The following is a 17964-nucleotide window of genomic DNA, read 5'->3' on the forward strand; positions in this document are numbered from 1 at the left end:
TACATAGTAGACATTACCCATTTGGTGGCACACGATAGGGACATTATACATTGTGTGGCTATTAGAGGGGGAGATATGGAGGTATGTCCGGACAGGCAATGATATAGTGCATTCCTCCAGACTGTCCGCCCATGCTGCGTCCTCCTCGGCGGACATGGCGATGATACGGAGATACGATGACCTCCCCCATCTTCCAGTCCCTGAGCAGTGGAGGAGCGGAAACTGAGCGGACTGCTGCTGCTGCTGGTGACACGCACCGGAGGCGGAGCTCACACAGGGGGAGGAGACACGGGGCGGGGCTTGCTGCTACACTCAAAAGTTTGGAGACGAAAGTTCAAAGCGGGAGCCTAAAATATCAGATAGAAAAAAAAAAAAAAGTTCCCGAAGAGACGGGTGATGCGACCTCCCGCCGCCGGAGGATGAGAGGCGGCCGGCCTGTGTCTAGCGAGGGACATGCGGGGAGAGTAACTTGTGTGTAGAGTCGTGGAGGATGGAGGCGGCGGCCGGAGGAGACGGGGACCCCAAGTGCCAGGTGGCAAGGAAGGAGCAGGGCACCGCGAGGAGGAGGAAGAAGCGGAGGAAGAGCAAGAAGGACAACAAGGCGAGGAGCGTCCGCTCCAACCTGCTCTATGAGGCGACCGGCAAGACAGCAGCGGAGAACCCCAACCGGCAGTACGCGGGCAACTCCATCAAGACCACCAAGTACACGGCGCTCTCCTTCCTGCCCAAGAACCTGTTCGAGCAGTTCCACCGCCTGGCGAATGTCTACTTCGTGTTCATCGCTCTGCTCAACTTCGTGCCCGCCGTCAACGCGTTCAAGCCCGAGCTGGCGCTGGCCCCGGTGCTCTTCATATTGGCCGTCACCGCCATCAAAGACCTGTGGGAGGATTACCGCCGCTACCGCTCTGATAAGGAGATCAACCACATGGACTGCCTGGTCTACTGCAGGTGGGTACTGCCAGGGCATGGCTGATGCCCACTGGCGCGGGGCCGGGGCTGAGATGGATATGGAATAAAGGACATCTTCCATCAGCTTTACCCTGTGATGGTGGATATACCTTATACCTGATGGTAGATGTCCTTTACTTCTGGCCTGCTGGTAATGAGTGTAGGAGAGCTGATGTGGTCTTCTGATGGTCAGTTGGATGATGGTGAGGCTTACAGGCAGCACCATGACCTGATAATACCTCCTTCACCATTATATGCATGTTTGTAATCATTGCAAATATGTCTTCCATCATGTGATTAGTTAGGGGGTCATGCTTCTGAATGAGGATGGGTCACTAGGGGATGCATCAGTCCGTGTCCTCTGGTAGCTGTATGTGTCCTGTGAATAAACATGCACCCTGATGCTAGGCTCTGTATGCACTGCACTTTTAAAGGAAATCTACCACCAGGATGAAGGATTGTATACACAGCACACTGACATACTGGTGTGTGCCCCCTCTGTTCTTCTTATGCCTTTTTTTGTAAGAAAAGAGATTTTTTTAAAATTATGCAGATGATCCTTTGGGTCTCCATGCTCCATTGATGTTTATAGGACCTGGAGCCCCTGAGGCTCATTTGCATAATTTGTGAATTATTGTAAATACAAGGTCTTAAGCTTAAAGAAGAGCAGATCCTGCCAGAGGGAGACACACACCAGTATGTCAGTGTGCCTTGTTTACAATCCTTCATTCTGGTGGTAATGTCCTCTAAAGGGGTTTTCCCACGACAGAAAATTCTTACATCTCAATCCCCTAGTGATGTTACTACAATAAAGATCACTTTATCCCCTTACTTTACAAATTACTCAGTTTTATTGCTGTTTTAGCTCCTGTCACTCTCTAGGCCAGTGATGGCAAACCTTTTAGAGACAGAGTACCCAAACTACAAACAAAATCGACTTATTTACCGTTAAGTGCCAATGTGGCATTTTGAGCAGTAACTTTATGCTCCTCGTTCTTCCACTTCTTTCGGCCGCCTGAGGCCATCAATACAGTTGAAAGAAGGAGGGCAAATTCAGACTATCATTGTAGCTTCTCTCCAAGTTGCCTTGGTCCTGTTTGGTGAACTCTGTTTGGTGAACTCTGTCCTGGAGTGATGGCCTGGGTGCCCACAGAAATGGCTCTGAGTGGCACCCGTGCCATAGGTTTGCCATCACTGCTATAGGCTGTTCAGAGCAAAATCCCAGGGTGTGGGCCGGGACTCTCTAAGCAGACACAGAATAATCCATCTAGTTCTGTGCGCTGGCAATGTGTGTGTGTGTGTGTGTGTGTGTGTGTGTATATACACTTTTCATCTGGCTTCTGACATTGTACTAACACATAGAAAAAGAGAGGAGACAGATCAGAGATGATTACACAGAGGCTGACAGACTTTTACACTGTGAGCTCTGCTACATCTCACAGATATGTGCCTGCTTCCCCCAGATCACTTATCTCATTGTGGTTTTGGGCCCATAGTGATGTGTTGTTCATGAACGAGCCGGCACAAAGGGCTCACTTAGCCCCGCCCCTTAACCTGCTCACCACACTCCCTTTAACCCGATACAAACGGGGATAAAAGTGGTGTGGGGTGAATGACAGGCCTGCGGCTTTCTATTATATTTTTAATATGGAGCCGTTAGGGAGCCAGTAGTGTCGGCTCTTGGTGAGTGTAGCCTAATGATCCAGCGCACTAAGAAGAGCCGGAATTAACATCACTACTCTGCTCACCATATGCTGACAGGTAATGCTGACAGGTAGTCGGTGTCTCTGAGCTCCCTGCCAACCGACCCTAAGACAGAAGCTACGGGGTCGTGTCTAGGGGCAACTGAAATTGTGTACAGCAAGACTGATAGAGACAGGTTGGACTTGTACCTGTGAAATGCTGCACCATAGAGTCTGGCTTGCGCTACGGTCACCGCCGGCATCTACCATGAGAGGGGAGTGCCAGGAGGGACCGCTGGAAGATATGGCCAGCGTTCAGAAGTGCCACAGTGTCACAAGTCACTGGGGGTCTTTTGCTTGCCAGCTTTACTATAGTAGCCTGATAAATCTGGCACATGAAGTGTTAAGCAGTAAATATGTGACATTTTAAATTTAAAAGTCAATAATTTGGCGCAACTAGTTTCATTTTTTGTTTGTTTTTTTTGTGTCACTGAGGGACTAGAGTGTATTTAGAGTAATGTAATAGTGTATACATTTCTCTCACAACTGAATTAACACATTATGGGTGCCTTCAGACGGTTTATGTGCACACCCAGGCCCAGATCTCCTCATCCCTTCTCCCTCCATAGGCCAAATCTGCCAAAATATAGTACCTGTCCTATATTTTTCAGTGCAGGTGCCTGACTTGGTGACGCTACTGTGACACACCGTGTTCGTACCGTCACTGGGAGCCATAGAAGTCTATGGGTCCAGATCATGGCCCTCCTAATGGCTAGATGAGCCCCAAATCTGGAGTAGGTTGTATGGAATGACAAGTGGAGCAGATTTTTAAAAAAACACAAATTTGGCGCAACTTGGCAGATGCAACAGTTGGGAGACATTTTGAAGACAAAAAAATGACATAACAGTAATGAGGCATCTCTTCCCTAGAAATATTCCTGATTTCCAGAAAATGACCAACACGCAGTGGTGTTATGGTGCAAAGTTTCTGCGATACATCAGGCAGTCAAGCATTGGTATGACAGGGTGACATGATAGGACTGTGGTAAGGACTGGCATTGCACTGCTCTGTGACGAGTGTGGGAACACGGTACACGTCTATATACTGCGACACAGCCGGGTTACAGAGAGGCATTGCTCCATACTGACTCACATGCATCTCAGCTGACATCCAGCGCTCAGTAATGCTCAGATGTGTGGGGGTTAAACAAAAGCCCACCCCAGTCCGCCTCTATGTGAGCATGGAGACAAGGAGCTTCTTAGTAGAGTCTGCCACGTTTTTAGGCATGCATCTTAGCACTGTACTTTCCATTCATAGTAGGGAGGGGAGGGATGTGGGCAGTGCGGCCCCTCTGCATCCTCGCTAACCTCATTATCATGTACTACTAGGGCCAGACAGTGTTTGTTTTATTGGCTGGGCAGGGTCATTCATTCAGCACGTGTAGGTTATTGTGTAGTGTCACTCCCATCCTGTCCTGAAAATCCTCCGCTCTGAAGATCCCATAGCCTGCAGACACAGGCTCTGGGCGCTACAATAATAAAGGGTTTCCCTATTGTGTTTGTTCTCCTTGGTATGAGATGGGTGTGAGAGGCAGAGACCTCACAGTAGCTTCCTACATCTGCTTCACATTGCTTTATTCCAGTGGAACGTTTCGTTCTACACCCATGGTGTTGTCCAAGCGAGTGTGCCTGTGCTCTGCGATCGCCAACTCTTAAATTCCATCCTATTTCTCTGATCCAAATGGAACTTGGCAGATTTAGAAAGCTTTTCCAGCATTGCCAATGGCCGTGTTTAGTACAGCAACACAATTATCTTTTTCATGCTGCAAGTAAAGTGTTAACGGGTTCCACATTCTTATTGTAGGACTGTATTCTCTATAGGAATTAATTGGCTGTAAAGCCTCCTTAGTGAAAGTTTATATATTGTGTTGTTTTGTTACTTTGCTTTGTGACCTATTTCTTGTTTTAGTCTCAACTTCCATATGGTGGATTTATAGGTTACAAGGCGGACAAGGCAGATCTTCCATGTCAAAATTTGCATCTCAGGTTTTCCCACTGTGGATTTTGACACTTATGCCCTGTCTTGTTTAACAGATTTCACATGGTGGAATATTGTTTCGGATTTTGCTAAAGGGTCTGTCTCAAGATCGGAAATTTTCCCCAAAGTTGATACAACCCCTTTAAAAGGGGTTTTCAGCCATATAAAAGGCCTGAACAACCAAAGTGTGTTACTGTATAATGTTAATGTTAATAGTTAGTCTCACCGTCTGGAGATTGGTGCTGGATATCGGCCATGACGAACATAGTTTGGTTATTATAGCTACAGAAGCCATAATTGCTCCCAATTGCATCATGGTGGTTGAAGGGACTGCTATGTCTCTCCATGATGCTGGTCAATCATTCATCTAGTCCACCATGGTCATTTTATGGGCACTGCTCCTTTGCACATGTAGCTAGTGATGTACCTGTATATATGTATGTAAAGGGTTAATACGGGATGGGGGGATTCTTTTCCTCTTATCTGAAATGCTCTTTTAGGTTTTCGTTAAAGGGGTTTATACAGGTTTAGAAAAACAAAAATGCTTCCTTCCAGAAACGGCGCCACATCTGTCCATAGGTTATATGTTGTACCACATCTCCATTCAGCTGCACACATTCACAATGGCTGGTTTTATATAGCATCGCTCCTGCAGGGTTGGTAAATCTGCCATATTGAATTTGCTTTCATCTGGTCCCTGTGATAATGGAGCTAGATTGTAAACAGACAATATCTTGTTTGTGGATTACCTAAACCAGCCGTCTCCTCTGTAGAACCCATTTGCTGATACCCCCCCCCCCCCTCCACTAGATAGAAGAGCTGGCCTTTGCTTGCCTGTTGTGTAAACAAGAACTGTCTCCAGAAGGTATTATACCTGGTGGCTAGAGGGGACTGCTTTATTACACAAACTGAAAATCCTAAGGCAACAAGAAAACCTGGAGTGTTCACACTTGCAATTTTTTTTTTATTCCACATCCTATGGGCAGAATTCATATCAGTAGGTTAAGCCTCCTCCCCCTTCCCACCACCTGTTAGCTGATCTATAAAATAAACTATGCATTGGCCAAGCCTGAAACCAAGCACACATTCAAGTATTAGGATGTATTTGGAGAAGTGCTTTATTATAACTCTGATCTCTTCATTGCATGTTGTCTGTATTCAGAGACATCTGTGAGAGAAGAAGGTAAGATTGACTTAGTAACATGTGACTGCAGGGTGTCTTGTACTATATTTGTTAGATATACAATGCTTATACAAACAAAGCAAAAAACGGAAAAACAAATTGCAAATGAAAAAAAGCTACACATGTCAACAGGATTTCATAGAAAACTAATCATTGTGTGAAAGCGGAACTGAAGGAAGTCTGGTGGAGAGACGTTTACAGCAAGGTGTTAGGAAGCAGGAATGTGTGCAATGTGATTTATGTCTCATTACATATCGCCAATTCAATCCTAGCAACCCACAGTAGCGATAACTTATGGATCCTGTAACGTTGTGTTTCCAAGTAAGATTTCCTGCATAAACAACTAATTATGAAGGGAAGGTTATAATAGAACAAAGTAATATTGTTGTCCTCATAATAAATAGCACAACTCTGGTATCCCCTTACTTCCACAGCCCTTTCACAAGCCCATAATGTTCATCCTAGTAGCACCATCTAAAAATCCAGTTTAATGTACTGGACAATGCCTTCCTCTTAATGGAAAAGTTTAAACCTGGTGGGAAAACAGAACTTTTTTATTGCCATGTTCTGATAACAGGTGGGTGTTATCTTTAAATGGCTCCATACATAAAGTACAGTATAAACAAAAACATATGTACAAGCAGCGCTGGGTTATGTGCAAGATAGGTTCTTAAGTTGAATTCAATTAATAGAAATTAGTAATAAAAAATTCAATTAATAGAAAAAAGTAATAAAAAATGAAGAGATATTTAAATGTGACTTTTTTCCCTCTCATCTGTTTTTATTTTGTGTTTTTTATTATTTTTATTTCTTGTACTTAATTTATGTGGTTATTGGGAAGAGAAGGTTTGTGTAAAATCTAAACCTGTGAATTAGGCAACAGTTCCTTGATTAGATTTCTGGGGACAGAAGGATCAGACAGTTGGAATTGACCATGCCCGATCCTTTTATTTTGTTATTGGCTTGCAGGATCTTATCTCCTACCCATTCAGGCCAAGTAATTTATGTGATGTGAAGGGGTGGCTGTCAGCAGATGGTGTGTTCAGCCAACAGCTGTAATCATAGGATTTCTGCTTTTGACTGTAGATGTGAAATGAAACTGGTAGAGTTTTGTTTTCGTCCAGTGCTCTTCCAATAATGTCTAAATATTTACTGGGGGATTTCCTCTTTGATTCATACAAATTAACTATTTTTGGTTATCTGCTTATTAAACAAAATAGTGGAAACTACAACTTATAGTTAACCCTTTCCCTCTCGCACAATTTAGCTGTCAGCCAATGCATGGTCAATATTTTTGGAGTTTTAGAAACTGCATTTACTACAGCCTAATGGCTATAGGAACCAACGGACTTTGTGTCGACTCATTGAGGTCTAGGTAGAGCTCTGTAAGCGTGCCAAGTACAGATAGGATTTGTCAACATGTTATCAGTAGGGGAACAGAATTATTCTATAGAGTAGTTATCTTCTATTGTTATCCTGTCTGTGATGTAAATGGAGGTGACTGCTGTATAGCAAATCAGAATTTGCAACTGGCAGCTTTTTATTAAAGAGGACCTGTCACCCTTAAAAACGGCACTAGGAGCTGTTTACTAAGGAGTAAGCAGCTCCAAGTGCTACAACAGTCCCAGCAGTGTTACACTGCTAGCGTTATCAGAAGCCTCCAATAACGCTAACAAACACTGTGCACTAGAAATGCTGGACTGCTCTCAAAACGGTCCGCTGTTTTAATGAGGGGGCGGGTTTAGGGGAGGTGACTGCTGCATTATGCAGTCCGGTGTTTCTAGTTTACAGCGCAGCAGTGTTTGTTTGCGTTATCGGAGGTTTCCGATAACGCTAGCAATGTAACACTGCTGGGACTGTTGTAGCAATAGGAGCTGCTTACTTTGGTGCCGATTTTTAAGGGTAACAGGTCCTCTTTAAGCCAATTAGATTAAAAATAAGAAAAACATCCAGAATTCATGTTGTGGATGTTCATCATAATGCAATTAAGGATATATGCTCACAAGCTGAGCTCACTTACATGAGCGTGAGCACCGCCATCTTGGAATGGGGCGTCGCTCCCTGTGACCTCATCAGGGAGCGACTGTCTGTTTTTATCGTTTCTATGATGCCCTGGAGTCTGTATGAGCCTCCAGGGCCTGAGATTTAGTAGAATCTATAACGGTGAGCCTGAGGCACTCTGTCATAGATCCAGTGAAATTTCTCCATATACTGCAATTCTGTAGCATTACATTATATGGTAGATGCAATCAGACCAGGGTTGCAGTAACCTTAAAGGTCTTAAAATTAACTAAAAAAAATTATAAAAATGTTAAAAACTTAGAAATTCAACCTCCCCGCCCTTCATGAAATGCTGAACAAATAAAATCATTAACATGTTAAGTATTGCAGTGTCCCATCTATCAAAATATAAAATCTGTTGTTGCTGGCGGAGAACCTTGTAACAGAAAATGGCACCCAAATGTTCGAAACGCCACTTCCGCCAAATTTTATAAGTGTTTCAAAGGTCATCTAGTCCACAGGATGGAAGCTATGAAAACCTCATCACATCCCACAAAAAAAAAAATTTTTCACAGCTCCATACGTTGAAGTATGAAAAAGTTATTGTCAGAATATGGCAAAATAATAAAGGTTTTAATTTTTTACAATCTATTAAAACCTAATAAAATCTACATAAATGGATATCCCCGTGATCATTCTAATCCAAGGAATAAATTCTGACACATGCAGAGAAAAAAATAAAAATTTGTGTTCACTAGAAATGCTGTTTTTGCAGCTTGGAATATAAAATGTTGTAACTAGGAAGTAAAATTTGTTAGGCAGAAAAAAATGGCTCTGGAAACAGAAAAATAAAAGTTATGGATTTTTAAAGATGGGAAGTGACACATGGAAACGCAAAAAAAACCAAATGACCATCAGTTAATTTTCATTATATCTAATTTTTTTTTTTGTTTACACTATCTAACCGTTTTAAGTAATGAAAAAAATCTGATATACAACTTTTATTATGAGATGGTGTTTTTCTAACACCACCTATTATACACTTTTGTTGAACCAATGGTTTGTTTGTAGCTTGATTTTTGTCAGCTAAAGATGACTTCTGTTTCCAGTTTTACATGTGACTTCTATTCCCAACCCCTTTCAGCAATCCCACATTGTTTTCTTGTGAAATCTCCACATTCCAGTTGGATTATTTGGCCAGTGAGCCACCGTACCGTCTGTTTCCTGCCACACATCATCTGACGTGACTATATGAAAACAAATATTACATTGTATCTGTCACGGGCAAGTCGAAATACAAAAATATTGTTAGAAATGCTGGTAGGAAAGTATTGAAATTTGTTATCGAGATTAGTTTTCGATGAATGATTCAATCATTTCTGCTAGGTACAGTAAATATTTTACTGTAAATCCCCTGCCACATTGGTAGGAAAATGATTTCTGTGCAAATAAACTGAGCGAGATAAGACCTGCACCTGGTGCTTGGCAAGAAGTGAAAATGCTACAACATATCACAAAAGTATTACGCTAGCACTTTTTTTTTTATTTTTTTTGAGGTTGCAATAGTTATCACCACAATGTTCATGTGAATGACTTGGTTTGCAGAGCACCTAAAGTTTACGGATCTAGGTTTACTGTCAACACAAACCGATATTGTTAGAATAGAACCAATTCTCTTCATCTATCCTGCTCTATTTCCCCTGAAGTCTTTCTTGTAATGTTTACACATCACAATGATGGTGAATGGCAGATACATTGTATCTCATCTACTTGGAAAGTTGATCAGCTTACATTAAAGGGGAACTGGACCATTTAATGTAATCTGCAGAAGAAGCATTACAGTTAAATCCATGAAGTCGCAGGACAGACAGACCTACTTGCGTCAGTCTGAGTGGCAGCCACCTCTGCATGCAATAATAGCACTGCCTCCTTGACTTTTTAGCATAAAATGAGCAAAAAAATCTAATATTTTCTCAAGACTTTTCATAAATCTGCTCAGCTTCTCCTTGACTATAACATGCTGCTTGACTATAACCACCTGATGATAGTGCAAGAAAACAAGATGCATAAGAATGTAACCATAAATTGATGTATTAGAATGTTACAATATTCATCAAAAAACTCAATTCCATAGATCCTTCCCACTTTAGTGAGTAAAGACTTGATCTCAAGCTGTATGTCCATTGAAAATTCTGATTCGCTTCTTTTGCGTTTTCATTTATGCGCGTCATTGATTGTTCTGTTCTTCTTGAACCTGGCAATCTGCATTGTAATCCCGTGAATGAGTCAGCTGGGTGTTCCTGAGCTGTCCTGAGTCAGGCTGCAAGACCTCCTTCCTCCTCTGGTATGTACACACCCTGCCTCCTGCACCTGTCATTCACATCCATTACTGAGCTGCAGGTTAGTGTGAGGTGCGCAGGGGGCGTGTTTACCAGAGCAGGAAGGGGGTCTTGCAGGACAGCTCAGGAACACCCAACTGACTCAATTCACAGGATTGCAATGCAGAGCCGGGGAGGGGGGGGGGGTTATTTTATAATTCATTGGAGCAACTGACTTATTTTAATATCCTCATGTTGAAGAACACACTACAGTAAATAAGGTAGGACCTTTTGGTTTGGGGGCTACATTTGCCTGACAGGTTCCCTTTAACAGCCTGTAGCCCCACCAAGCCTTTCTCTTAATTATCAGAAAGTGCCTCCAAACATGGTAAGGAGGGCCGATAACTGCCTAAAAGCTTTGGCCGCCTCTACTAACTTTTGAAATGGTTCTGGAAACTTGCCTGCCCATCCAACTTCTATCCCCCCGCTAACATGCATTCTGAAGCCAGCTTGTAAGTGTGAGCCGCAGAGTGTGATTCTCTATACTCCTGGGCACCATATTGTTGGTGCCATTGGTGGCCTGACTGTGATCTGAACTTCCCAGCAGCAGCCTCCACTGAATAGAGCTAGCCACTTGTGTTGGTCGTAATAGAACAATCAGGAAACTACTTATTGCAGCCTTTTATCAGCCAGTACTTGGCTCTAGCTTGTACTCCATTGTACCTCACAGCAAGAACAATGTGCTTTTTACTCTGATCTAACAGTTGTGGTCTGGTAGGGGGCAGCAGATGAAGCCCTATTCATTGTTGTAGAACCTGTCTCTGTAGCCATGATAAATATGTAATTTTTCCGCCTATTGTTAAATATTTATTAAATATTTTCCACTTCTGTCTCATTGGTATATTTTTTTTTTTTTTTTTTTTTTTTTTTTTTTTTTTTGAATGTACATGTTTTTGTAGCCACATATTGGTGCTTTACTCTGTCTGCCTGTCTAAATGGTGTTTTGTTTTTTGTAATCCTGTTAAAAAAGCTGCCTAGTTCAAAATAAGAGGTGCTTCAAAACTGTATGGTGGTAAAATAAATCTACTGGACCCCTCGGTTTCACTGCTGGCAGCTTGTTCCAGAAGTGGTGGTGTCTTGAATTACACACTTGAACCCCTGAGCCACTGTGTATGTATAAAACTTTGCTGAAAATTGGATAAAGAGTAGGTAATGCATGCATGGGAGGAATCGCACACAGACTCATCACCTGAGTAAAGATTCTCTTCTTTATTATTGAATTACAGAGTATTTACCGAACTTAAAAGGTAGTAGCCTTGATGGGTACTATGTTTGGTTGTGGTTCAGTGGCTGTTCAGTGGCTGTTGGGCATTAAGAATTAATAACACATATAAGACATATACATTGTGCTTCTCCATGGTCCTTGAAGTTGTGGAGTCATAGTTAAAGTTAACACCCTGAATAACTTCACTAGAAAATAAAGTCTACACCATAACTGCAGCTCCTGTTCCACCATGAACAAGTGGTTATCCAAAGGTTGAAAAACATGGCTTCATTCTTACAAAAAGTGATGGTGAGCCTTTTGGAAATCAAGTGCCGAATCTGCAACCAAGTTATTTATTAAGTGCCAACACAGCAAATTCAACAGTAACATTCTGCTCCCTGCTCTGCCACAGCTTTCAACCATATCTGCATATAAGAACACCAATACTATTGACAGTAGGAGGGCAAGTACAGCTAGAATCCTGGAGTAGGACCTCCAATGATTCTGTGCACTCCTCCAAAGCAGCTCAACATGCTTTAAAGGAAACCTACCACTTTGGATAGGGCTTCTAAGCAGCACATGCCGTGCACCAGCTCAGGGTGATACAAATGAGTCAGTAAAATATAAGCTAATAAGTAATTTAGTTATTTAAAACTGTGCCCCCCTTTGGAGAAAATGCTGGTGACATAGACTGTAATGAAAAATTAAAACTGTACTCGCCCTTTAATCAGTCCGTTAATTTCCTCTGCACGGAGAAGACACACAACAGAAGGTGGTCACTGGTCACATGTCCACATCACATGTCCTGCACCTGTCTGGGCAGGTCATGTGAGCTCCACTAATTTTGGCTGTAGCCGGTTGGTTCCATTGCATCCAGTATGGCCAGTGTTGTGGTGATGTGCCATGATGGCAGTTACACATCATTATTATGATAACAGGGCAGGACAGTCTGTTACATCATCACTGGGCCAGAAAATAAGACGTAGGAGGAGTTACAGAGAACTAAAGGATCATGGAACTTGTAGTTTCCAGTGGCGGCCATCTTGGTTATAACTTCACCTACTTTGAAGAGGCCATAAAATCAAACTATTTAAGCTCCATTTTGTAACTAATGACACTTGAGTTTTGTTATATACATTTATTTATAGCATCATGGGTTTTTGTATCAGACGTTCATATTCCCGGAATACCCGTTTCCATATGATGGTCACACATACCTTTACCTGTCATTCCTCTCTACTTTTTTCAATAGGTATTGATGCACATCAGATATAAGGGTGGGTGCTTTAGGATTAGGGATCCATCTCCAAAATATCTATACAGAAAGTAGTCTGAGCACTCCAGTATGCTGAAAAGGGATTTTATTAGGACATATGGCCTACATTTCATGTGAACGTTTTCGGCTGATATAACAGCCTTTATCAAACACTGAAATATGAAAACAAAATGTATCATCAGTAAAAATAATGACATACATGTATTCATAGTCGCAAGACCGCTAATAGATTCCATATGTGTACACAACATATAAGGTATATGTAGTGACGGTATGAGATAATTAAGCGTACATTGTATATAGTTTGCTCATGGTGAACAGGCAGACTTGATGCAAATCAATATAGGAAAAGCAAAACCGTGTATGATGGTATATAGGCCAAATTGCATACATAATCGGCCAATGTGGTAAAGACTAGGACACATAGCATATCGAATAGTACTGCTGTACTCCTAGGAATGGCGCTAACTCGCTGGCAAAGCTGTTTACTCGCTGGCAAAGGGTATCGCTGCTGTGCCACTTCCAATATCGGCGTACTTGTTACTAGGGACGCTGCAGACGCATTGAGAGGCAGAGGAACCACGAAGGAAACGGCAGGATAAGAGGAATGTATGGCGGACATGTGGACTAGATGTGTGGATGAAATGTAGAAAAGGAGGGGGATTTCTATCATTTCTCTCTGTTAGTCTTTCAAAAAGATTAAACATACACTGTTTTTATATTTGTATTAGAAAGTAGAAGAATGTTTACATCTTGACACATTTTGTGCAACTGCATACATATTGAATATAAATAAGTGTTCCTTTTTTTAATATTGTACAATACAGCAAAATCTCACATTAGTGTTTGCCAAAAGTGGCCATTAAAATGACTAGTGTTTACATCTTGTAGTGTAGTGTCTTGTATCTACCTATTGTCAGAATGCTGTGACTGCAACCAGTTTTTTTTCTCTGTAGTTGTCTCTTTGATAGCAGTAGACTGTGCAGTTGTACCTAGAAAGACGTGTGATATTCCATGACTTGCATTGCTGGAGTCTTTAGAGAAGTGGATGCACTATTTTCTCCATAATACATAACAGGTAGCCTCCCATGCATGCCAGGCAGTAGTAATGGATACTTAAGGGAAGATCTTCTGTCTACTATCCATGCTTAGATTCTATTTCTATTTTAGAAAGCCAGGAACTATTAACGCTGGTGGAAACTCGGCCGTAGTTAAAAAATTTTTGTTGATGGCTCATTTTTTTTTTTCTGATTTTAAATGTGTTTATTATTGAATGTAAATTGTATATATTAGTAGTGTACAGAGCATTTCTTTGTGAATCTAAAGACTTTTGTTTCTTTTTACATTTGACTTCTTTAGGATTGAAAGGAAATATGTGGAGAAATTCTGGAAAGAAGTGCAAGTCGGTGACTTTATACAGCTGCGCTGCAATGAGATCATCCCTGCTGACATACTGCTGCTCTCATCCAGTGATCCAGATGGGCTCTGTCATATAGAAACTGCTAATCTGGATGGGGAGACCAACCTTAAACAAAGACAAGTTGTAAAGCAATTTTCAGAGCTGGTAAGAAAACCCATTTTATTCTTCTTAGTATAATAAAGCACTTGAATTTGTCTGATGGTCATTGAAGCAATATTGTTTTTGGGTTTTTTTTTTTTTTTTGGGGGGGGGGGGTTGTCAAATTTATGTATTTGTATGAGAAATGTCAAATATAATTGTGACATATGACACACAAAATTTTAATGTATTCTGTTAATATTTATTAAAACGGGGAGGAGCCAAACTTCAACTCGTTCCACTGGATAAGCATACTGTGATATGTGTTCTAGCCATCCATTTTTAGGATACCCCGGGAATCGTCCTGATGCATCCTAAGGCTGGTGCCATACGCACCGCTTACGCACCGTTTTCAAACGCAGACAAAGCCGCGCCCACCGGGGCAGACTTCGGCCCGATCACATCGGCGTTTCTATGGAAACGCCTGTGATCGGGAATGAGCCCGATCGTTCCCGATCGCAGGCGTTTCCATTGAAAAAACGGTGGGTGCGGCTTTGTTTGCGTTTTCAAACGCAGACAAAGCGGTGCGTGTGCCACCATCCTTCCAATGGAAGGAAAATGAAGTCTGAACACAGCTTTGCCATTCAAACTCAATGAATCAATAACTTTTAACATCTGAAGTGAAAACTATCAATGTCTTCACCTTTTAGATGTCTACACCCTATTATTTAATGTCTATAATCCATGGCATGTTTTGTCAGCTGTGGAATTTTGTTTTGTAGATTCTCATGTTAGGGTCTTCCTTTTTGGCAGTGTTCTTGTTTCTGATCATTATTTTGGTTTTGTGTGTTTTTCCTACACTGTTTCATTTATTTACTGATAAAAGTGGATTTACAGAAAAAAAACATTTGAAATAGTGATTAGAAATGGAAAATGCAGGGCTGGGGACCACTGGGAGCCTGCTGATATTTGGGAGTAGCCCTTGATGTCTGCTTTGTTACTCCTAAACATAATAATCTGGCTGTGCACAGCAGGTCTCAGTAACAATGGCACCAATACTTTTCATTGCACGAGAGCACGTTTCAGGAACCTCACCTGGTGACAAACACTCTTTAGTCTACAAGAATTGTAGGAGTAAGTAGTTTGTTAAATTCTGTAATTTACAAGAAATATTTATTATATTACACTCTATTATACTGGAAAGTAACTAACATTCAGGAAATGATAATCAAACACAAAGCTTAGCCTTAAAAATAAAATGCTCTATAAGTAATCCATGGATCCATTTATATATTGGGTAGGAAAGTCATTCCATCAATGTATTTTTAGCTTTTTTTTAACAGTCTTTGTATTTCAAGGATATTACATAAGCAATAGCAAGAAAAAAAAAATTTCATCATGCAGTCAAAACAGGGCATGGAATACTGGTGGAAAATCTGAGTTGTAATGGCTTTACAGGTTTTGTAATGTGATAGCACATCTTCATTTTTTTCTAGATAGTACTTTTTTTTTTAATGATTATGAAAAGAACAAGTGGGGACAGAGTATTTCTGCTGTTGTCAAAACATCAGGTTTTACTGTGACCCACCTAGCTACATTCCAGGCAATTGGAGTTTACTGAACTATTAAACAGAACTTGCATTGTGAGCAGACGCTCAATGCCTTTTCTGTATTGCAAGTACTTTGGTACCGCACCCATTACTGCACATGGAATGTTTTGCTCACATCTTCTGCTAGTCTTCCGTCTGTGTGTACTCAGTGAATGTGTGCCCTGTGTGCACTGCATCAGTGTTCAGACCTGCCAGTTCTCTTCTGAATACATGCCCGTCTCAATATATAGTGCTTTCCGCTGCTGGAGTTTTCCACCTGAAGGATTTCTTTTCTGCTGCAGGAGTGAGACGCTTTATACCCCTTGAATATTTTTAGAAGTGGCCAAATCAGGATAGAGCCTTGAGCACGCGGACAGGCGTATTTATCATTTCTGAATGTTATCAGGTTTGTCTCCATTTTTCTATTTTAATCTGGGGACTCGGATGCCTTCTGGTGCAGAGAAAAAATAATATGTACTCAGGGGAATGTTGAACCTTCCCTTCTAATTTATTCAGGCTCCATATAAAGTCTAAAAACAGACCTGGAATGTTTTCTCCTAAGAGGATGTGATGTCTAAGCTGTGAGGACGTTTTCTTGTGTACCTCTGATTTCCTTTGTCTGTTAATTGGGGTTCACTCCCTTCCTTCAGGTTCCTTAGACAATAGTAATCCCATGGTTTAAGTCATAATATCTGCAAGTGTACATCAGATTTGCAAAGATTTTAGAGATACAACAAACATGGAACACTTCAGTGTCCCAAAGACTTGTGTAGCCTTAGGGTCAGTTCACATCTCATTATTTAATCAGTTTTTTGCATCCGTTATAGTGAGCCAAAACTAGGTGTTGAGATAAGGTATAATGGAAAGAATTATAGCTTTGTTCCACCACTCCTGGTTTTGACTTGTCTCATCTTGTCTCAATGGGTTTTGGCTGCTCATAATAAAAAGTGATTTACATAGTGTTACAGCAGTGGCTGTAAATTTAGAGCTGGCATACGCTTGGGAGATGGGTCTTTGCTGCTTGACACAGCAGAGATTCCATCTTGTGGTCCTTTATCAGATCTTGGACCAAGAGGCCTTTAAAATGTCTTGTCCAACTTGGGAAGTTAGCATCTATCCTGTGGGCTGGGGATAACGTCCTAATAAGTGAGGGTCGGTAATGGGTGGAGTTGCAGGTTGAAGATGCGTTCTGCCCAGTGGTCACACTACATTATTTCCAGCAGAGTAGAAGTACTCCTCCCATCTTATTTGAGAAGCATTTTTAGTCGCAAAGGAGTACCTTCTGAATTGGTTTGCAGCAGATTAGCCATTGTCCAATATTCTATTTTATGGTGGATGGCTTGTTAAACAGAATGTGGATAGGATTTGCCCTTAAATTTGATTAAGTGTCATTAATAACCTTCAACCTTCCACAGGAAAAGACATAAATGTTTGATCGTTGGCAGTCCCCGGAGACCCCAGCAAACCATAGGATTAAAAACCACAAGTTCACCAAATGTACATCACAACTTAGGGGCTTCTGGGTTTCATAAGTCTTACCAGATGGCTGAAATCTGGAATCCCTGATGGTATGGATCTGGTCGGGGGGACTGGTGGATTTTGGGGGTCACCTATTACATTTATATCCTATCCTGTGGATGAATATATACATTGTACACATTTCGGCTACATTCATGTCCATATAGACCAGTGATGGCGAACCTTTTGGAGACAGAGTGCCCAAGCTACAACCAAAACCCAATTATATGTTGCAAAGTGCCAACATGACAATTTAAGCAGTAAGTGATTGATCCCTGGTGTATCACAGGTTTTAATCGTATTGGCGTCCTGAGTTCACCAATACAATAGAAAGATGGAGAAATTTGGATTGTAGCTTCCCTCCAGGGTGCCCTGAAGAGGAAGGATCAGGGGACCCAGAGCAGGAGCTCCAATAACAATCCATCTCTATCCACACCTTCTTGCGCCTCCTTTAGTCTTGGCAGCCAAATAGCGCTGAGCATGACACGTCCTGGGCTCTATTGGATCACAGGAGAAAACCTTGAGTCCTAGCTGGCAGACTCTGTGTTGGGGTGAGGGCCTGGGTGCCCACAAAAAGGGCTCCGAGTGCCACCTCTGGCACCCGTGCCACCTCTGGTACCCGTGCCATAGGTACGCCATCACTGATATA

At 41.8% G+C, this 17964-nt stretch overlaps 1 protein-coding gene across 1 annotated transcript in view; it reads left to right on the top strand.

Moving 5' to 3' along the window:
• The first annotated feature begins 280 nt into the window (after positions 1-280).
• The window catches only part of ATP10A (ATPase phospholipid transporting 10A (putative)), a 55088-nt gene continuing 37404 nt past the window's right edge, over positions 281-17964 (top strand). The window contains exons 1-2 of the mRNA XM_072135697.1: positions 281-948; positions 14070-14274. Of these exons, the coding sequence (XP_071991798.1) occupies positions 491-948; positions 14070-14274 (663 nt within the window). The 5' untranslated portion in view covers positions 281-490. The remainder of the gene's footprint in view (positions 949-14069; positions 14275-17964) is intronic.

The sequence above is a fragment of the Engystomops pustulosus genome, chromosome 2 (assembly GCF_040894005.1).
Source record: "Engystomops pustulosus chromosome 2, aEngPut4.maternal, whole genome shotgun sequence".
NCBI classification, from domain to species: domain Eukaryota; kingdom Metazoa; phylum Chordata; class Amphibia; order Anura; family Leptodactylidae; genus Engystomops; species Engystomops pustulosus.